Source organism: Erpetoichthys calabaricus, chromosome 17 (genome assembly GCF_900747795.2).
Source record: "Erpetoichthys calabaricus chromosome 17, fErpCal1.3, whole genome shotgun sequence".
In the NCBI taxonomy this organism is placed as follows: domain Eukaryota; kingdom Metazoa; phylum Chordata; class Cladistia; order Polypteriformes; family Polypteridae; genus Erpetoichthys; species Erpetoichthys calabaricus.
In genome coordinates, this window is record NC_041410.2 from 16592613 (window position 1) to 16615555 (window position 22943).

At 38.3% G+C, this 22943-nt stretch overlaps 1 protein-coding gene across 1 annotated transcript in view; it reads right to left on the reverse strand.

Annotated features, from left to right (window-relative positions):
* LOC114667823 (WD repeat-containing protein 72-like) overlaps positions 1-22943 on the reverse strand; it is a 268463-nt gene that overhangs the window by 12077 nt on the left and 233443 nt on the right. Inside the window, exon 20 of the mRNA XM_028823316.2 lies at positions 12081-12185. Within this exon, the coding sequence (XP_028679149.2) occupies positions 12081-12185 (105 nt within the window). The remainder of the gene's footprint in view (positions 1-12080; positions 12186-22943) is intronic.

Below are 22943 nucleotides of genomic sequence, written 5' to 3' on the forward strand. Positions count from 1 at the left end.
AAGCACTCTTTTGCAATAGCAGGAAGCTATTGTGCTGGGCGTCAGGTGCCAAATCAGTGTAAAATACATAAAACATGAAACAGAATTTCAAACATTTTAGTAGGCAAAGCAGAGAATAAGCAATAGCTTGATGTCTTGTGTAAAAATCGGTGGCAAACCGTAACACTAAGGACTGTTTAAATGGAAAGCTTATTGTAGAGAAAATGAGATGCAAGTGCCAGCCTAAGTTAACTAGCTCCCAAGCTGTTAAGTAAAACTATACCACCAACGAGTTCAAATAATTTAAGGAAAAGGCAAAATCATCATAAAGAAAAAAGCATAAAAACAGGAGCACAAAACACACATGCTCATCCCTGACTTTAAGGAGTTTTTCTTTTATTTGACCATTTTGTTGTATTATAGATATTTTATCATATTTTTGCCTTAATTTATGTTTTCTTAATGAATATTTTTATATTATTTTTTGTTCTGCTTATGACTATTATATTATTGTCTTATGAGTATAGGTTATGTAATTGATCCTTTTTTATGCACACTGGACCACCGACAGTTGATGGGCTCAAATAGTGTTATAACTCAGTCGGACCAGGAGTTGGCACTGTCATCTGATCCTTTCTCCTTTTGTTCCTCCGCAGTCCCATCGAAGAACGTATCTCCTGGTCGCTACCAGCCCCACCCACTAATGACGTCCTATCTGTTCCAGGACCCACCTACTGAAGACCTCATTACTTGTTCTGGCCGCCCCGATCCATCACCTTCCTGTTTCAGCCATATTTAAGAATCCAGTCAATCTCTGCTAATCAGTTCTGTTTTGGACTCCGATTTGTAAAGACGTGTTTCATTTGCCTTTGTTATTTTCAGTATATGGGGTGGCCATCCTCAAACCTTTTTCGTGCTCTTTGCCTGTTTTTTTTTACACATTGTTTATGGATTAGGATTACTGGATCATGGACTGGCTCTATTTGCTTTAGATTTGACTTTTAGGCATACCTTTCTTAATCCATTTATTTCCTCTGTTTTTGGTTATCATTTTGTGATTAAATAATCTTTAAAAATTAAAAACCTTCTTTTTTTGCCAATTGGGCTAGGGTTTTTTTTTACAGTTTCCCTCTCCTAATCGAGTTTCTGTGTTTTCTTGAATACAGGAGTCTTTAGCCCTTTCACTTTGTTGGGGCTGTGCGGGCTCAAAGCCTGCTTCTCAAGTTTACGGCATACTCAATTTGGAGATAAGCCTCACCAAACTCTCGAGGCCTACCTTTGAAGTGAAGCCTGTCTTGAGCTTGGAGAGCCAAGTAAATTATAACAAAAAAAACACTGAAGAAAACAAAAATAAAATGTTAAACACAATTCAAAATCTGGAGAAAAGAAGAAAGTTCAATAGGCAGAGAATTGCAACTCAGATCAGAACAGCTGATAAATCTGCCACCTCCTCAAGCCTCTCAGTGTTATATTTCATCCAGGGCGGTGTTCAAATTCCCTTTTAATTTGTTCACATTTGATTCCTTTGTTTTATGTTACTACTGCTCTTTATGTTTATTTGTATTATTACATGTGTTTTATTAGTTTTGTGTATTATTTAGTTTCTATGTATCTGTGCCTGTTTTACCCTGTGCCTTGTATTATGTGGGTGGTTCTATAGGGAGATTCTAATCGTCCGGGTCCTGAGTTATGATGAAGCGACAGAAACAAAATAAATACAGTGCATACCTTGACAGATGTGCAAATGATCCGATTACAATCAGTGTTGGAAATGGTTGCCTTCGACATGGCGCTCCATACTGGCAATGGTATCTGCTGGAATTGTAGGGGTGATGGCAACAATTTCCTGTCTGGCAGACAGACACCGACATTCTGCCGCCCTCCGACAGTCTCAACAGACGAGCGCCATGCCTCACTCGTTCATACATTTGTCCAGGAATACTGTGATCTTTATTTCATTTGGATTGCTTCATTATTAAGACAGTAATGCATTGTAACTTGGGGCACCGCTCATTAGAATCACCCTGTACAAGAGGTGGGCCCACCTGCCCATCACCGTCTAAGGACTGCCCTCAGCCCTATAAAGGCTGACAGGACACACAGGTTAATTGGATGTGCTTGGTGTTGAGGAGTCCTCTTTGATAATTGCAATGCTTATAGTTGAATTTCTGGAGTTTGATACCCTTTCTCTGTCTTTGACCTCACACTCTGGTGTGTTTGGGACTTGTTTGTCACTATACTGTTTATTTCTTAAGGCAACTCCTTCTGTGTCTTTTGTGCTACAGAGCATTTTTGTGAAATGCATCTTTCATATTTGGGAGACACGGTGGCGCCTCGCAGTAAGGAGACCTGGGTTCGCTTCCTGGGTCCTCCCTGCATGGAGTTTGCATGTTCTCCCCGTGTCTGCGTGGGTTTCTTCCCACAGTCCAAAGACATGCAGGTTAGGTGCATTGGCGATTCTAAATTGTGCTTGGTGTGTGGCTATGTGTGTATGCCCTGCGGTGGGCTGGCACCCTGCATGGGGTTTGTTCCTGCCTTGTTCCCTGTGCTGGCTGGGATTGGCTCTAGAAGACCCTCGTGACCCTGTGTTGGGATATAGAGGGTTGGACAATGACTGAATGACTGATGACATCTTTCATTTTATAAAGATTCTTTGTTTGCCCTTTCTGTTACACAAACCAAAGGTTGACGCTGACCCTTCCTCTAGTGTTTTTTTTTCCATCAATTCCAGGGACCATTTGGCCATTTTGAGGGCCTGCTTTTTTGGGGGTCTCATTTTTGTGTTTTTGCTTGGAGAAACTTCCCAAATCATGACACTCACATTCTGTAGTGACCTTTCAATGCCAAGCTATCTTTGAAATAATGGGAACCAAAAGAATAAGAAAAAAATTAGCAGCGAATGTCAAAAAAAACAAAACAAAAAGATAATTAAATTGAACTGGCATGAATAAAATACATCATTTCGAAAGTACTAAAAGTGCCACTAAATCTGTTTATATGTTATTTACACAAGAAAAGCAAAGAGGATTAAGTTTGGCCGTAAACTAATATAACGCAAGTCCAGACCCCTTCACACGGGCATTGCATACAACACAGCGACCAGTTCTGGACAGACCACCAGGCTAATGCAGGACCACTTGTTCACATGGGCCAGTTTAGACACTGGCAGAGACTGGAAGCAGGATCTGTGAGAAAGCACCACTAACCCCTGTACTATCCACGTCATCCTATATTATGTTATTATAAAATACTGAATAAAAATTGCACTTCTGTGTCTAAAAATAAACTGAACTTTACATAAAGAGCGACAACGGCAACTGTGGTAAGGCATAGAGAGTCTCAAGATGCTCATGGCCAGAATTGTTTAGAGTTTCTGTCATGAATAAGAGGCACAAACTGATATGGAAGAAAAGGATCTGCAAGCAGATAGCAGAAAAACTCAAAACTACAAGCAAATGATATTTTTGTTATGGATGGTGGAAAAGATGATGATGTTTTGGTGCACAAAATGCAAAAATTCAGTTTATTTTGACTAACCCTAATATGTGTGAAAATAATGTATAGACTATGAAATACTGACTGTATTTATGGCAGTATAAAAATCAAAATGAGCCGCAAGACAGGGATACAATGCAGGAAGAAACTCCGAAATGACTGAATACGCAATAAATCTACAGCTGTGGGTGTGACCTGAGTTGAAAGGTGACCTTAGAAGCCTGACGTGGATTTGAAATGGCAACCTTTTACTGAAAATTAAATCTTGGTCACTTTCAGAGAAGGATCAGCGGGGCTTTTTTATTTTTATTTATTTATTTATTTTACAGCTGCCCCCTGTCAGAGGAGGCTACATGGTTTGAAAATCTCTTAACTAACCTGACAGCCTGCAGATAGGATGAATCAAAAATATGATACACGGATCAGCACACTGAGCAGCAAGAGGGTATTCAGAATCACAAGATGAAAGGTTGAAAAATGGCAGACAGGAAAGGAGCAAAAAATAAGCCAAGATTAACATCTACCACTGTGCTTCTTACTGACTATGGGTTGGCAATAATGGATGCGTTTTAAAGATGAGGTACAAGCTCCTTGCCATCACAATTAATGTTCATAAGAGAGTACTGAAGTGCTAAACATTTCTGATAATTTCTAATGTAGTTTTCTTGGTGATCCTAAAATGATCCTGTGGGGGTGATTGTGCCTATCAATGTGTGTCTAACATTACAGCATTTGTGTTGGCATCCTGTTATGCCACACTAAAATAACCAGATGGACGAACTCTATGAATGAGTGTGGTGTGACCAAGAATGTACCTTTAAATAGACTGGGATTAATGGGCGGTAACATAACATAAATTAACATTTCAAAAATTCACCTAATTCATTGTCATAAATATTATAGTATATTATATTATATTGCCCTGCGGTGGGCTGGCGCCCTGCCCGGGGTTTGTTTCCTGCCTTGCGCCCTGTATTGGCTGGGATTGGCTCCCGCAGACCCCCGTGACCATGTAGTTAGGATATAGCAGGTTGGATAATGGATGGATGGTTGGATTATATTATATTATATTATAGACATAGGGTCGCTGAGCAGCACTGATGAATCCAAGACCATACAGGTTATGAAATCTAACTAATTCGATTCTACTTTAATCAAATTTAAAGTAATTTCATATTATATTCTGGCTCTCTGTTATTCTGAATGATTCCATTGTTCATTAAATGAAAAAGCTACGATGATATAAGGGTCCTTAGCCCACTTTATGGGTGTCTAGGTATGGTTTATGAATGTATAGAATATCAAAGGGGGGGTGGGGGGGGGGGGGGGGGGGTGGGGTTGAGTTTGCTAACGATTTATTGAAAATGGAAATAAATAAAAATCTGATTAAAAGATTAGGGGCTTGGAGCAACACATCAGGGGCTTAAGCCTCTAAAGTCTACCCCTCTCCAAACCACTGGAAGATACATATGTGGCATTATTATTATTATTATTAATAAATTGTTATTGAGGGGGATGTGTCAAAACCAAATCCAGATAATTATAATCCAGTGTCATGCATTGGCGCTTGAGAATCACCTTCCAGGCTCATACAATTTATGCAATACCCCACCAGGGCAAGAGGAGGCGCCAATGTTAACAAAATAGTCTGATTTTCCTGTCATTACTCTGAGAAGCCACCCAGTGAGGGCAACTAAGCCACGCCCATCAAAATCAAAACCACGCCTCTTCTAGATGGGATGATATAAATTCGAGGGTTCCCAGAAGATTGTGTCGCAATCTGAGGAACAAAATCCCACATGATGGAGCTCTCTGACACAGATGTGCTCAAGAGAGATAATTTATTTGAAAAGGCCCTGAGGCTAGGAAGACAATTGTTACACCTTATTTCCGTTGATCAACCACACACCCAGTTTTTCTTCAGTTTTATGGATTCTGGCAGCAAATGGGGTGGCCCAGATGGTACCCCAGCTTTTCTTTGGTTCTCCTCTCCCTCATTTGCACCTTACACCATTATTCCATTTATCCAATTTTTTGAACTTGCTTATTTCAGTTCAGGGTTGCTGTGGCAAACATGTGGTGCCAGCCCATTGCAGGGAATCTTATAAATGCATGAATTATTTTCAATGAAATATTAATTTGCATTTGATTTTAGTGACAAATATTCAGAAATAATGTACTATGTAATAATAACAACTGACACTTGCCATATATTGCAACGTAATTATCTTGTGCCGAGTATAGTTTATTTGTTAGGCCCTTCAGCTACATAACATCTTAGTGGCTTATATTAAAAATGATGAGAACTGGATATAAGTACATCTTTAAAAAACAATTAAAGAAGTGCATACAGACCTATGAATTGTAAAAGTATAGGCAGCCCTTATTGCTTCCCTCCACGATAGTAATTATAGCACCTGTTAAAAGTGTTATTTAAATTGAACATTAAACATAAAAAGTGTAGTGTGCAGCAAATGTAATCAATAATTAGTATGTCACTATGCTTTGTACTTTAAATGCAAATGGAGACCCTATTTGTAATTTTTTACTATGCCTATGTATGTATACAAAGACTCGGCCTAGATAATACAACATTATACCCAAAGTGTGAGTATTTTAGCCTGCTGCTGACAAGATCTCATTACAGAATGTCCCTATTTGTTTTATTCAGTTATTATTGAGGTTATCGCTATTGTTCTCTGTCAGAATCATTATTTGAGTTTGTCAGGCTTTGTTCTGAATTATTTTTGCAGCAATAGAACATTAGAACAGTCTAGATGAGAACAGGTCATTCAGCCCAGCAAAGCTCGCCAGTCCTATCCACAGTACTAAGATGTTGTACCATGTTAGCCATTATCGATATAATGAGAAGTCAAGCAAAATTACACCTTTTATTGGCTAACTAAAAAGATTACAATATGCAAGCTTTCAAAGCAACTCAGACTCCTTCTTCAGGCAAGATTCAAGATGACTTCTCATTATAGTTCTACCCACAAGCTTTGATGGTCCCTAAAGTCCTACCTACCATCTACCACACTACTTGGTCACTTATTCCAAATGTCTGTGGTTCTCTGGTTGAAGAAAAACCTCCTTATGTTTGTGTGAAATTTACCTTTAACAAGTGTCCAACTGTGTCCCCGTGTTCTTGATGAACTCATTTTAAAGTCATCATCACTATCCACTGGACTAGTTCCCTTTATAATTTTAAATACTTCAGTCAGGTCTCCTCTTAATCTCCTTTTGCTTAAACTGTAAAGGCTCAGCTCTTTTAATCCTTCCTCATAATTCATCCCCGGTAGCCCTGGAATCAGCCCAGTTGCTCTTCTTTTTAAATGGCTCTCCTGAAATTTTTGTTACACATTATTAACATTCTTTTTATGGTGCCACCAAAGAGCCATTTTCTTATGTTCTTTTAATGTTTTGTAGGTTATTTTCCTAGACACCACAAAGATGGTGACACATAGACTCAAGTCACAAATTTGGATCAACAAGCAACAACTTTAGCACTAAAGCAAATCTAAAAAAGCAACATGTTTAGTTTGGTAACGACCTCTACTTTGATTTTTGAATGAGCAATGTTTAATTTTGTCAAAAGGGTCTAAAATAAAAAGAAGAAGTGATTTAGTTATGAGTGTGGTTAACTTCAGACTAAGAACTGTAAGTAACATTTTCATTTTGGTAAAAGACTACTTAACTTATGTCAGTCAATCTGCCATCAATCTGTGCTGTGATAGGTCTTTCATTCAAATGCTTGGTTTCGTTTGAGTCTGTTTATTAATATTCACAAGAACATTTTTTCAGAAATGGTTTATTAACAGTATTTTAGTAAAAATACAGGATACTTGTTTGTGAAATTATGAGCATACCTAGGGATGACTTGACATGTGGATTATGTAACACACAAGTAAACTGTATCTTTTTCATGAACATTTAGATATTGTTTGCTGCTATGGAGTGCTGGTCTCCATAGACACTTCTTTAATCAGAGCCTTTGTTATCTCAGTTCTGCATAAAAACATGACCTTAAAATTTTTACCTCAAACATCCCTACAAACTATATGGTGTTAAGTAACATAAAAAATATTATTTTGGATTGGGATATTCCTTAGCTGGAAAGTTTTTCCCTAAGGACCACAGTATGGGGCAAGTATTGGACTTTCACCTCCTGGTTTAGATATCTCTATTTCCATTATTTCAGGCCATTTATAATTTTTTTTTTTACATTAATTTTTGTGTTTTTATAATACAATTTAGCTAGTGTAAGTGTCATGGAGGATGGACAGGAATCCTGACAGGGATGGAGAGTTATTTCTTGCCTGGCCCGGGAGGCCATAATAGAAGCACTGCAGGAGTAGAAACACAATCCAGCCAGAACGCTTGGTAATCTTCATCCCGATTGGGATTGAGGAATAATGAATGGACTGGGTGAATGTGGATACCGGGAGCAGTTCATACCCTCACACAGATGGTGGCAGTGTTCTTTTAAGCCGCTCACAATCAGGACACCTGCAAGGTTACATGGCAATTGGAGTGCAGAAGTGCAGCCCTGTTGGAGTCCTTGGGTGCTGCCAGAGGGCGCTGCCAGGGGAGGACAACACTGGTTTACCATGTGACCCGGAAGTGCAGAGTAGTGACACCAGAAGCATACCTGGGTCTAACTTACAAATCTCACCAGGAGGAGTGAAAGGAGAGGAAGAAATTTATACAGTGATATTGTGGTAGTTGTGGCTGTGTGCTCTGGTAAAGGAGGTTGGTGAAAATAAAAATCTGTTGTTTTAAAGTTATTGTGTCTGAGATTTGGGGCTCACTGGTTCCCCCTTGTGGTTATACCAGCCATTTCTTTCTTTTTGAGATCTTAAATAAGTACTGCAACAATCTTAAAAATAATCCATATTTTATCCATATAAAGAGGGGATGACAGTGGGAACATCTTAAAATTATAATTCTGCAATTACTCATTATATATATATATATATATATATATATATATATATATATAAAATTATAGTTAGTATTATCATTATTATTTGTGCCATAAATATGTGACCACAGCCTGCTTCTTGGTATTTATACTATAGTTTATTTGGAATGTACTGTACAGGGGCCTTATTATCAATATACAAGGGTTAATCATTTAAATTACTTAAAAAAGCTTAGCACTGAAATACTGTTTATTGATACTGTTACATATTACCAGCACATTGATTATATAATTGAACTATAATGAAAATATATTGGAAATGCAATTACTTAAATACGCAGCTCCAGCTATTATATTTACACAATCCATTACCATGTCCTTTTGAGGAACGTCAAGCAAGCATTATTAAATTACTCGTTTTAATTTTTACATACAGAGCAAAGTGCTTATATCTATTGCCTTTTAAAAGTATGACCAAATCCTTCCATATGCTGACCTGGAATAAAGTAGTCCTCAAGGCCCGCTGAAACTTCCCTTTTTTATACTTGTTTTACTCCATATACTATTTTTATACACTCTTGTTTGTGCAAGTGTTTTCTCAAATGTACAAAATGGACAAAAAGATTAATGTGTTACATTCTCTATCATATTCTATTTGAAGAAGAATTACAAAAATGAATGAATTACTGACTGAATGTTCTAAGTGCCTTATGTGCCCAAGTCACATTAGAAGACTTTTCCAGCAATTCTCAGTCATAGCCTTTTTTACATAATTATAGAAAGCAGGGGGCAGTCGTTGGTGGCGTGACCCAGTAAAGATCAGTCACTTAATGTGACTCACTCCAACTAGTTCACAACTCGCTCTGAGAAAACCAAACAGGTTTGATTTTGTCTTTGGCTCTGTGTGTATCACAACTGACAACCAATGAGTGCTTTTCTAGAAGTACAATTCATATAATGTAGCGATGACGAATAACATGCTCATTTCCTTTTGTGTTTTGGACCCTAGAAACAGAAAAGAAGCTATCTATCTGTCTGATGTCTTGTGCTTTAGGTATCACAAAAGAAAAAGATCCAAGACTGCGGCTGAACTTGCCATACCTGTTAGCACTTCGTACCATGCTAGCTTTGTCAAAGCACACGTTATTGGGTGTCACAGAAACAGGGTGAGCACAACTGTGCTAGAGGTTTGCCATTCACTCAGTAAATGTCACATGCCCAGAGATTTTTAGTCACTTAATTGACATGGCCTGGAGGCAAGATCAGCGACTCTAGTTAGCAAGTGTGACATACCTCACAACTAGATGACACATCAGCTGTAGAGGAAGCAGGATTGTACTCTATAACCCTACATTCTAAAAAGGAATTGTGCAAAAATGAAGGCAGGAAATGGTGAATGTGTTAAATTCCTTTTTAACTATTGATGGAGAATTGGAAAATGAATGAATGAATTACTGTGTTAAGATATTTATGAAACTGTAATGTAACAAGCAATTTTGGAAAAAAAGGCCAAATGAATGTAGGTGTTAAGGTCCCTATGGTACTCAATATGAAGAAGCAGTTTAAAGAAATAAATAAATCATCCTGTCTTACATGAAGGACTGAAAAAAAATAACAAAGAAAGTACAGAACAGAAATTACTGAAGACCCAGTATACAGTATGGGGCAAAGATGACTGGGAAAGTGGATGCTTGAACAAATGAACGTGTTATGGTTCCTATGACCTTGTATAGGATAAGGCAAGACTGGAAAATGAATGATTGAATGTGTTACAGTCAATATAGGCGTATTATGGAGTCAACAGTTTTGCAAAATAACTGTGTTCAGGTCCCATTGAACATGTATTGGACTACGGAGTTTTGGAAATGAATAAATACTTGATTGTGTCAGTTTGCCTATAATCCTGTAATGAATGAAACGGGTAGAAATGGAAAGTGAATGACTCTAAGGCTCCGTATGAATGGACTCACTAAGGTCATTTTGAGTACTCTAAGGGGTATAGAATTTATGTAGAGAAAATAAACACAACATAACATTTTGAAATCTGCTTAACCCAATTCAGAGTTAAAAAAAAAAACAACAAATAAAATAGTTTTATATGTAAAGTTTTCATTAGGGGAAGATTGCTTATGTTTTTCATGTGCATTTTAATGCTTTTAATTAGGGAACGTTTGTTCATAAGTTTCGTTAAGGAAACATTGTTTTATGGTTTTCAAAATTACATGTACAGGTCATAAATGTTAAATAAATTCATTTTATATTATTTTTATACTTAGATTTTTCTTTCTCTATTATATTTTTCCTGTTTAAATGGTTATGTTGGATGGCAAGTTTGCTCTAGGCTGTGGGCCCAGAATGGATGTCCCCATATTTCAATGTATGCTGATCAAACAGATGCTATAACAGACAAGGTTGTAGAACCAATTATGCTCATTTTAGCAGGCACCAATGTACATACATCCATGTTCTAAACCCACTTTATCCTGAGTAGGGTTGTGGGGAAGCTGGAGCCTATCCCAGCAAGCATGGGGTACAAGGCAAGAACAATCTAAACAGAGCAGCAGTCCATCACAGGGTTCAATAAGTATACAATCTGAACAAATTAACACACTTTGGTGCCAAATTCCTCATTTATTTTTATACTGTACATCAAACAAACATTGTCATGAAATTTTTCTATTGGTCTTTTCATTCGTGGCAATGTGTACTTATGATTACATTCACATTTTGGGTTCTGTCCTTTATCATTTTAGTGATGTTGGTATTGCTGGTAGAGGTCTGAATATAACATTATTCTGCTCTTTTACAGTTGTGGACTTGAACTCAAGGTAATTGGACTGGACTGCCAATACTGATGCTCTGTGCAAGAGAGGACAAAGCCGACTATACTTCCTTAGAAGGCTGGCGTCTTTCAACGTCTGCAATAAGATGCTGCAGATGTTCTATCAGACAGTTGTGGCGAGCGCCCTCTTCTACGTGGTGGTGTGCTGGGGAGGCAGCATTAAGAGGAAAGACGCCTCACGCCTGGACAAACTGGTGAGGAAGGCAGGCTCTATTGTAGGCACGGAGCTGGACAGTTTGGACATCTGTGGTAGAGCGACGGGTGCTGAGCAAACTCCTGTCAATCATGGAGAATCCACTGAACAGGACCATCTCCAGACAGAGGAGCAGCTTCAGAGACAGACTGCTATCACCGTCCTGCTCCACTGACAGACTGAGGAGATCGTTCCTCCCCCAAACTATCTATCTATCTATCTATCTATCTATCTATCTATCTATCTATCTATCTATCTATCTATCTATCTATCTATCTATCTATCTATCTATCTATCTATCTATCTATCTATCTATCTATCTATCTATCTATCTATCTATCTATCTATCTATCTATCTATCCATGAGACAGCAATTATATGCAGTGTGCCACCACTCCACCCTTTAACCAAACATGGCTGTCTTTATTTTACGAAATGCTGAGCACAAGTATTGTCACAAAAAGGCATACAATACAAGCTGCTCTATGAACTGTTTTCATAAAAGTAAGCTAGTTGTTGACTAGACTGCCACTGGCTCATTTCTACCCCTTGTCACCTGTTCAGTATTGCCACCACATTGTTAACTGTGACACTCAGTCTTTATTTACATTTGCGCCAATTCTGCTTAGGTTGTTCTTAAAAACTCTCACCTGCATTTTCGTAATATTCCACAATACGCCCATCACATACTTCCCCTGCAGCCTGCAGATTTTCAGAGTCAGAACGGCTGTCTGGCTTGACCAAGTCGACTGGAGCTGGAACAAAAAAAAAAACAAACAAACAAACAAAAAAACTCAAATTGGGATGGCAATTATTGCTGCTGTAAAATAGCACTGCTTTTATTCTTCTTGCTGTCCCCACACTCTCGCCTTGCAAACATGTTACCTTAGTCCGAAGGAAATTTCCTGTAATGCCTCATGACAAATTGAAACAAAAAGATCCTTTAAGTGTTTATTGGCAGATGCACAATTAATTAAAAAAATCTATACTGGCAGCTTTATCTACCGCGAAACAAGCTCAAGGTGCTGCCAGGAAAGCAAAGTGCGAGCCTCTCTGTAAAGTCAGGAAGAGACGTATCTGCATACAGACTGAGGTCTAATAGTGGATGTGAACAAAGTGAAATAAAAAAGGGATTTTTACAGTTTCTGAAGTAAGGAAGAAATAAGGTGACAGTTTTTACCTTTACAACACACTCCATCTGGGGTAGTGCATAAGTTTTACAGAAGGTCCAGGTAAGCTGGGGAAGGGGCTGCTGAAGAGGTTTTGTACAATATAGTAAGCCTAGAGCCATGGGAACTTTCAAAAAGACCCCCACGACCACTGCACTTTATATAAACACAAATATGAAGTCTAAATAGTGTAAAGAAATTGATTAGTTTGGTAGGGCCTACTCTCCACGTACCCCATATTAATGAGCAATTCTTCACAGGTGAAAAAAAGGTTTTAGTAATTGATATGTTGCTAACCTAACTTAGGTCATCTTGGTAATTACTGCGTTGCTAACAGAAATATGTCACATGCTTTTTTTTTGGTTCTAAATTTATTCTCAGGGCTATGTTTCACACTTCTTTTCCTGATAATTCTCTGTCAAAGTCAATATTCTTTAAAAGTGCCACCCCCTAGGGACTTTGGCATTGAAGGGTTAGCTCAATCCCTACCACATGCAGGCTAACCCAGGATTTTACTATCATGTTAACAGTTTGAGAAATTTTTCCTAGTGCTTTCAAGGCCATAAATGTACTAGGTTAAATTCTGACAGCCTTGCGAGAAACATTTATGGGTAAAATAACAAAGTATTTGGCTCTTTGTCGTAGAATAAGGGGTTGATCACTGGAGCTCCGTTCCAACGGGTACTCTTAATGCAAATGATGCCTCCTTCCAGCTTCTTATATCACATGAACGAAAAGGGGCGGTGCTAAGTGCCCTCACTGGGCAGTGACTCGATGCTGTGGGGAGAGAAGGAGAAGGGAATGTTAGCAACAGTGCCCCCTCTCGTCCTGGTGGGTTATCACATACCTCGTTTGAGCCTGTGAGGTGATGCTCTGATGCAATATATATATATATATATATATATGTATGTGTGTGTGAAGTGCAGTAGCTGTCACATCTGCCTTATAGATCCATTTCCCTTGGCTACAATAAATCCAGACATATTTCCCAGGTACTCTAGTTTTAATCCCACAACCACAAAGACATGTACATTAAATTAATCAATGCTTTCAAACTGTGTGAGTATGAGTGTAAGTGGACACAGCCAGATATTGGTCTGCCACATACCTGATGCTGTCACCATAGGCTCTGGCCTCCTGTGGCTCTGAATTAGTTTCATCTAGTTTGAAAATTGCATGATCCAGTATGTTATAAATCAAAGCATGTCATGCTTGGATGCTTTTTGCATTTAATGCATTATTTTAGGGGATTTTCGGTAGCTCTGCTGAGAGTGCATCTGAAGTACTGTCTGCAGTTCTAGTCATCAAATTACAAAAAAGATATAACAGCTCAAGAAGCTTGATTAACTGGATGCATTAGGATTAAAAGTCAAATCGGAGGTAAAAAGCTTAGGGATTGATTGTAATCTGAATTTTAAATCGCATATTAATCAGATCACTAGGACAGCATTTTTTCACCTAAGAAACATAGCAAAAGTTAGACCTCTTATATCACCGATAGATGCAGAGAAATTAGCGTTTGTTTTCAGTCGGCTAGATTACTGTAACGCACTCCTCTCAGGTCTACCCAAAAAAGACATCAATCGTTTGCAACTAGTGCAGAATGCAGCTGCTAGAATCCTTACCAGGAAAAGAAAATCCAAACACATTTCTCCAGTTTTGATGTCACTACACTGGTTACCTGTGTCATTCAGAATTGACTTTAAAATTCTGCTTATGGTTTATAAAGCTTTAAATAATCTCGCCCCAGCTTATATATCGGAATGTCTGACACCTTATATTCCAAATCGTAACCTCAGATCCTCAACTGAGTGTCTCCTTAGAATTCCAAGAGCAAAACTTAAAAGAAGTGGTGAGGCGGCCTTCTGCTGTTATGCACCTAAAATCTGGAATAGCCTGCCAGTAGGAATTTGCCAGGCTAATACAGTGGAGCACTTTAAAAAACTACTAAAAACACATTATTTTAACATGGCCTTCTCATTACTTCACTGTAATTTATTCCTGATACTCTGTATATTCAATTCATTATAATAACTATTCATTCAAAATCTGTACTAACCCCTACTCTCTCTTCTGTTTCCTTTTCCGGTGTCCTGTTGGTGGTGGCGTGCGCCACCACCATCTACCCAAAGCACCATGATGTTCCAACAATGATGGATGGATTAAAAGCCAGAAGTCTGTATGACCATCGGCATCAAGTGACTCCGTGAAAAACCCGAACTACAAAGAGGACTATTTCATTTATATTAGGTAGAATGCCCAGAGGGGACTGGGTGGTCTCGTGGCCTGGAACCCCTACAGATTTTATTTTTTTTCTCCAGCCTTCTGGAGTTTTTTTTGTTTTTTCTGTCCACCCTGGCCATCGGACCTTACTCCTTTCTATGTTAACTAATGTTGTCTTATTTTAATTTCTTATTTTGTCTTTTATTTTTCTTCTCTTCATTATGTAAAGCACTTTGAGCTACTTTTTGTATGAAAATGTGCTATATAAATAAATGTTGTTGTTGTTGTTGTTGCAGAGGAGAGCGGAGAAGGGCATCTCGGTACTAATGGGCCAGTCATAATGTGGCTGGTTAAGAGTGTTAAAGACCACCTGAATGGTTAGCAGAGAAGGCAGGGTGTGGATCAGATCCAAGTCTTCAGAATTCTCAAAGGCTTTGTTAAAACTGACTTGTTAGAATTCTTGAGGACAGCTACTGGAACCTAAAGGGTAGTGCATTGTCACGCACGAGCGCATAGGGAGTGGCTTAAGGACCCGATGGGTGCCGCGACGAGTCGTGCTAAGGGACAATGGCGGGGTACTAACCTCTCTTGCTATCTTTCCAGAAAGAATGAAGTACCGCCGCCATGACCGTACCCGGAAGACCATTGATCCCACCCACTTCCGGGTTCCTTTCTTACCTCTGGTCCTTTCCTGATGACGTCAATTACCCATCTACCATCACGACTACTCCATCATTTTCATCACTTCCTGTCCGTCACTATAAATTGTCCACCAGCCATTTTTTGTTGTTGCTTGTCTGTACTGGAATTTACTGATAGAAACCCCTTTATTTTACAGTATACAGGGCCTAAAAAACCAAAACCTTTACAGTTGTCTTTGCATTGCTTTACAGCATGTAAGGTTGAAGCCAGCAAGCATTTCTTAAAGGAAATACTCTTTCTAAAAATTATTTCTTTTTATGGTACTTACCCATTGAAGTTTGCAGTTTTGGCCAAGGAATTTTAATGTCATGTTTTCATGCAAAAGAAAGACAACAAACTTTCTGATATATCAGATGTCTATTGTGACCAACACTGGACAACAGCAAACAATATCAAAACCTTGATGATGCAAACTAAAAATTAAAAGTTCAAAAAAAGTCATTTAAAACATTATTAGGAAAAGGAAACGCCTCAGACTTGTGCTCTGAAATGCTTCAACAAGCAGAACGTCAATTCACCTGTGCAGTTTCACAGACTGCCGTTAAACAATCCCAAGGTGCTCCAGTTGAGGCTCACTAGTGTTAATATAAACGTAACAGTGGGATTCAAAAGCTCAGGCGTGTTTTCAATTATTAGTGGAAGTGGTTTATTTAACATTATTTTAGTAAAAAAATGCATGTGTTTGGGACGTTGCAAGCACACGATATATGGATTATGTGACATGAGCACAGTGAGAGTTTTTCATTAACATTTTTGATATTATTAAGCTGCATGGGGCAATAAAATATTAAAAAAATAATTTTGGGATGGAATATTCTTTTAACACAAGGGGGGCAGGAACTCTAGTGCACATTTACCTTTAATTTGTGTCTGGATGGAACAACTTAACTATTAGCTAAGCAAATGAGCTTGGTGGACTAAATGATCTCAGTTTGATTGTCCAACTTTTTATGTTCTCACGCATATTCATGCCATTTAAGCAATGGCATAACGTATATAATAAGTTTACGACCACATCGATTTTGTTCACAACCTGTTCTACATCTTTTTTCACTTTTGCAAGGTTTAGTATTACAAACTGTGAAGAGCTAGAATTAAGAATCCTGGTTACCACTGGACTTGACGATACACTACACACTTCAGTTAATTTACTCTTAATAAATAAGAAGCATTTTCCACTACTTTACTGAAGAGAAAGAAGTTGCAGCATAGTGGAGACAGTGCTTAGCACTTGAATTTTGTACCACATTCATAGTTATAGTAATAGTAAAATGAATAGTAAAATGCAGAAGTGTGTATCGTCACATCCTGTTTTATATCAGCTTCCCATCTCTAGTCTTGACTATGTCCTAAATACATCTTTGTGAACCGAGTAAGTTGTGCAGATATTTTTTTCCCACTAATGACAGTAAAAGAACAGGGGGTTCTTGTTCCATATGTCACACATTCAGGATGTTCTGTGGGATGTTCCCCTGTTAACAGTAATTGAACGCATACAGGAGCTGAATTCAAATTTATTCTTGTGTACAGATTCACATCGCTTACACACATATAAAGCTGTAACAGTAAAGTACAAAACTTTACAACATTAACATACGCAAATGCACACATCAAAGCAAACCAACTGTTAAAAAATGGTCCATGCAGTACTTCCTTGTAAATTACACTTTAGTGATAGCACAAGAAATCACTCAATGGAAGATTTTTCAGTACAACGCAAGAGATTGTACTGTACAATAATTTCAGTATATTAACTTAAATAATAATAATAATCCCCGTGGTGCATGCTTTTGCTGACATTATGTTGTGTGGCAGCAGAATAAAGGAAGTGGAGTGGAGGCTGGAAGAGTGGAGAAGGGTTTTGCAAGATAGAAAACTGAAGATAAACAGGAGAAAGACAGAAGATCTGAGGTTTAATGATGATCAGGATTCAGAAGTCAGTCTGCAGGGAGAGCTTTTCAAAAGAGTGGAGAAGTTTAAATATCTAGGATCAGTGGTAGCCCAAGATGGAGACCTGGATGCAGAGATAACCAATAGACTGCAGTATCGATGGAACAATTGAGAGAAGGTATTAGGAATATTGTGTGATCAAAGAATTAAGGTGAAGATTAAAGGTCAGGTTTTTAAAACCAGCAATGATGTATGGAGCTGAGACATAGGTAGTAAAGGCAGCACAGGAGTAGAAGTTGGATGTGGCAGAAATGAGAATGTTAAAATGGATGCGTGGAGTTACAAAAAAGGACAGAATAAGAAGTGAGACCATCAGAGGTACAACAAAAGTAGCAGAGATAGCTGAGAAAGTACTGGAAGGTAAGCTGAAGTGTATGGACCTGTGAGGAGGACAGACAATGAAGATGTGGGCAAAAAAGTGATGGGAATGGAAAGAAGTACAGGGGAAGAGAAAGTGAAGGAGGCCAAAAAGCAGAATTGGATGGATAAAGTAAAAGAAGATCTGAACGAAAAGGGTCTGACTGGGGAGAAGGTGCAGGACTGAGCTGTTTTGGAGAAGGTTTGATTAACCACATTGACCCCACACAGAAGTGGGAAAAGATGAAGAGGAGGAGGAAGCATAATACTTACTGCATACAGAAATAAAATAAACAGAAAACCAAATTAAATGGAAAACTAAATTTAATAAATAAGAAAAAATAACTAAATAATATTATTATAATCCATTGGGTCAATTGAAGTAAATATGTTGCATGGACAGACAAATTGGTACAGGGTTGGCTTAATGCATCTGTGCATGTTGACCTTTACGGCTCTAGGTGTGTGTGTGTTCATTTCTTTCTCTTTGACATCAAGCATATTTTCAGGTTTGTTATCAGTTACTGTATCTCCACTCATAATTTTCTTGGATGGTGTGTGTGTGCCCCCATGTGTGCAAACATTTAAATAAATGATGTATTTCAAATAGTCCTCATGCAAAAAATTTGCAAAGCAATAGGCCTGGTCCTATGACTAAATGAAGCAGACTACAAACATCCCGGTTAAATGAAACAATTTCTACGGAACTTACCATTGGACATACAGTACCGTAGGTCAAAACATTTCTGAAGGTTATGAGGAGCTAACAAAACTGAACAGAAAACAATAGGTCTGGAGCCTCTAATGATGCAAACATGATACAACTTGTTTGAAGAGAATAGGTGGATTTGTTATGAAGTTACCATTGTACTTTGGTCTCGCCACTCAGGGCAGATCTTTGAAGCTCATTGTTCTAAAATTGTCCATCTTTGGCTGGGATGTAGTCGTCCAGGAGCTCTACACCAAGCATAAAAACTCTTAATCTCTTGACGAAAATTGTCATTTTAAGGTGTAAAATCAATTTTGATTTTCCACAGACACTGTGTTAAAACTTTTTCTCAATGTTTTGAACATTGTAGAATAAGACCTTGAATTTGGAAGTAAAAACAAATCAATCTCAGTCTCCCTTGACTGCTGCTGCCCACCTTCCTTGAAACAAACAAACAAAAAAATAAACAGCTTTGACATCGGTGTTTTGCCAGTCCCCACAGTTTACCTGAGACCGTCACATATGGGTAATACTGACCCTGCATGAATGAGCAAATCCCATTAACTTTATTGGATAGTGTGACTTGACCTCTTTATTGGTTTGTTAGCCCTTATTTTGTACTTATTGCATTATTTTCAGGGTCCTGGGCATAATTTCAAAGACAACTGGTGTCAGCATTAAATTAAAAAGAGATAGGTAGAATGGAAATATGAGTATATATTTGCACATACAAAGTCCTGTTTTTGCTTTGTCATTCCAGGGTATTAAGTGTTGCTTAATGAGGGGAAAAATGAATTTAAATTATTTTAACCATAAGGCTACAAAATAGCATAATGTGTAAAAAGCAAAGGAGTCAGAATTTTTTCTGTAGGCACTGTATACAGTTACAAGATGCAACAGAACATCCATCCAATTTTTAACCTGGTTATACTCTTTAAACATGAATTTCAGTGGGAATGGCCTCTAGACAAATGACTCTTTGAAGAGATTACAATGGCTATGCAAGCACTGGCATGCCAGAAATATCATATTTTATATATATATATATATATATATATATATATATATATATATATATATATATATATATATATATATATATATATACACACCTGTATATGGGTGGTCCAGATCTAATTATGCAATTTTCATTACGCTATAACTTATTAAGTTATTACATAGAGAATTCACAAAAAATTATTTTTGTTGCCGATAGATGGCAGCACCTGCCCTGCATTCATTTATTTCAAGATATTTCAAACAATTCTTTTGTCTTGCATTGTTTTCCTGCATTGCATTACAAGTTGCATAGTTAGATCTGGACCAACCTATATATATAGGTCAGGGAGTATGCACTGGTATAGCATATTGCCGCACCCACTACACGACGAAACAGCTCGGGATTCCAGTTGGCAACCCCCCAGGCAGACACGAGGTCCAGTCCCACCATCTGGAAATGACCCTCTATCTGTCACAGCGTGGTGTTACGTGAGCGTCCCCTTGACCTGGTCCAGCCACTCGAGTCCTCAACAATGAGGGTCCTGCGAGCTGATCACCCTCGGGGAATCGTGTTACATGGCCGTAGTGCTGTAACTGAGGCTCCCTCACAATGCAGGTAATGTGCCTCATTTGGGACTCCATGAACAACACAAAGTCAAACCAGCGGTACCCAAGGATTCTCCGGAGAGACACAGCACTGAAGGAGTCCAGTCTTCGTCTCAGGTCACTGGATAGCATCCATGTTTCACAACCATATAGCAAGACAGGAAGCACCAGGACTCTAAAGACTTGGACCTTAGTCCTTTTGCAGAGATATTGGGAGCGCCACACACCCCTTTCCAGCGACCTCATGACCCCCCATGCTATCCCAATCCATCTACTGACTTCACAGGAAGAGTCACCAGAGAGATGGATGTCACTTCCAAGGTAAGTAAATAACTCTATTGACCAATTAGTTCAGGGAAAAGGCAGTAGTTACACCTGACTTTTTTCAAGGAATTGCAATATGTTTAACTTAATCTCATATGTCAATGTCAATTTATTTATATAGCACATTTAAAACAATTTAGGAATGCTGTGGCCAAATGGCTTTACAATAAAAGAAGAAAAAACATAAAATTAACATAAATAACATTAATAGAAATAAAATAAATGAACAAAAAAAATAAATAATAAATAGAAGTATGATTACATAATCACAATGAGGAGACCATCAGCATTACTGAAGGTCACAGAAAGCAAGTGAATAGAAATGAGTCTTTAATCTTGTTTTGAACAGTTCAATTGTAGACCACTCCTTTATGTGACGAGGTAAAGAGTCCCACAGGCGAGGAGCAGCAGCTGCACAAGCCCTGTCTGTCCCCCTTAGTTTTACACTTGGCATGAGGGACAACAAGAGACAACTGACCAGAAGATCTAAACACTCTAGATGGCTGGCACACAATTCAGATAAATAGGCAGGAGCATGCCCATGTAAAGATTTAAAAACTAGCAGCAAGATTTTAAAATCAATTCGAAAACTGACAGGCAGCCAGTGTAAAGAAGCTAATATTGGAGAAACAGAGTCAGACTTTCTTGCCCCAACCAGAAAGCGAGCGGCAGCATTCTGGACCAACTGTAACCTGCATATCCCAGAATACAGAGAGTTGCAGTAATCAAGGCGAGAAAAGATAAAAGCAGTAGTAGCTTTCTCAAGATCCCTAGAAGATAAAAAAGGCTTGATCTTACCTAAAAGACAAAGCTGGAAAAAGCAACTCTTGACTACAGAATTAATCTGTTTCTCAAAAGAGAGGTTACTGTCAAAGATAACACCAAAACTGCGGACTTGAGGCTTGCAAAAGACAGAGAAAGAGCCGAGAAGTCCAAGACCAATTTGGGCTTTAGCTGATGGACCCACTATAAGCACCTCCGTTTTATTTTGATTCAGATCAAGAAAATTATTAGCCATCCAGGAACTTAGTTCAAAAAGACAGTTGTGCAGTTGATTCATTGCAGAGTTGCAGGCGGGAATATAAACCTGTATAAACCATATACTTAAAGCTCTTCATCTCCTACCCATGTATATGTATAGCATTTGTCTCTCCTAATTTTCATGGGCAGTGGGAATTAGAGGGTAATGGATGGGTTATAATCAGAGGGAGGGAGATGATATTGAAAGGAAGGGGTAAAGTAGGAGGAGGTAAGGACGTTTACAGTTAGGGTATTTAGGAAGAGATAGTTGATATTCAGGGGAAGGAGTAAAATATCAGGAGGTAAGGGGTTATATGTGTAGGACAGGAAATGGTGTTGAAGGGGCTTATATACAAGAACAAGTATCAGTTGGTAAAGCTGGCTTATATTTGAATGGAGTGTGGGTGATGTTTGATGTTATTGTTGCAAAATCACTTTATCCAAGTGGGTTTACAAAATGTGCATTTATCACATTCTGTCTTGTTTTGTGCACATAAACATTAAAGGACTTGTTTGTGATAGACAGGGACCGAACTGGCAACCTTTCAGTTTAAAACCTAGTGCCTTATTTTCACACCACACTGCCAGATATCAAGCGAAGCCGAGTTAATTATTATGGAAATGGAAGTTTAATAGATGGGGAAATGAGATGTGGTATCCTTTATACTAAGTGAACACTCCAAAACCAGGAGATGATTAAGTAGCAAAACATTGTGGTCAGGAAAAAACAAGTGTTAGAATACCTAAAAAGTCAAACAAAAATTGAGTAGTCTGAAACCAAAAGGGCAAGATGAAGTCGAAAGTCAACTGTACAACAGAGTCGTACCAGAACACAAACCCTACCGCTAGAGCCTACTTGTTTCTAAACTGACTACTGCTGAGAATACTGAAGGGTTTTGTATTGAGCAAGGGGTAAAGGCAGTGTGTAATTGGAGCAATATGTATACTGTCACTTCCTGCCACTGTGATGGTCGCAGCCACATGACCAACTACTGTTATGCCCAGCAAGCAAGAGATTATGAGGGTGACTAAAAGACAAGATAGATAGATAGATAGATAGATAGATAGATAGATAGATAGATAGATAGATAGATAGATAGATAGATAGATAGATAGATAGATAGATAGATACTTTATTAATCCCAAGGGGAAATTCACAATGATGTATTTGAAAATCCATAGCGAGGGTCAGAAACAGGAGAACAGCTATCAGTATCTTAAACTAAGAATCGTAAGACAGAATTGAAATCGGAAGTAGTGCAGAGAGTTCAAAAACCAGAGCAACAAAACAAAGAAATTTTTTCCAAAAGGTTTGAAGGATTTTGGAATCCATGTAGTCAGATGGGGAAGCATAGTCCTGGGTGACATTTTATCCCGTTGTGTCGTGATTGACAGGCCATGACCTTTGAGGACACGCCTATTCTGGGACAGTCCTAGCAATTGGAATCAGAATG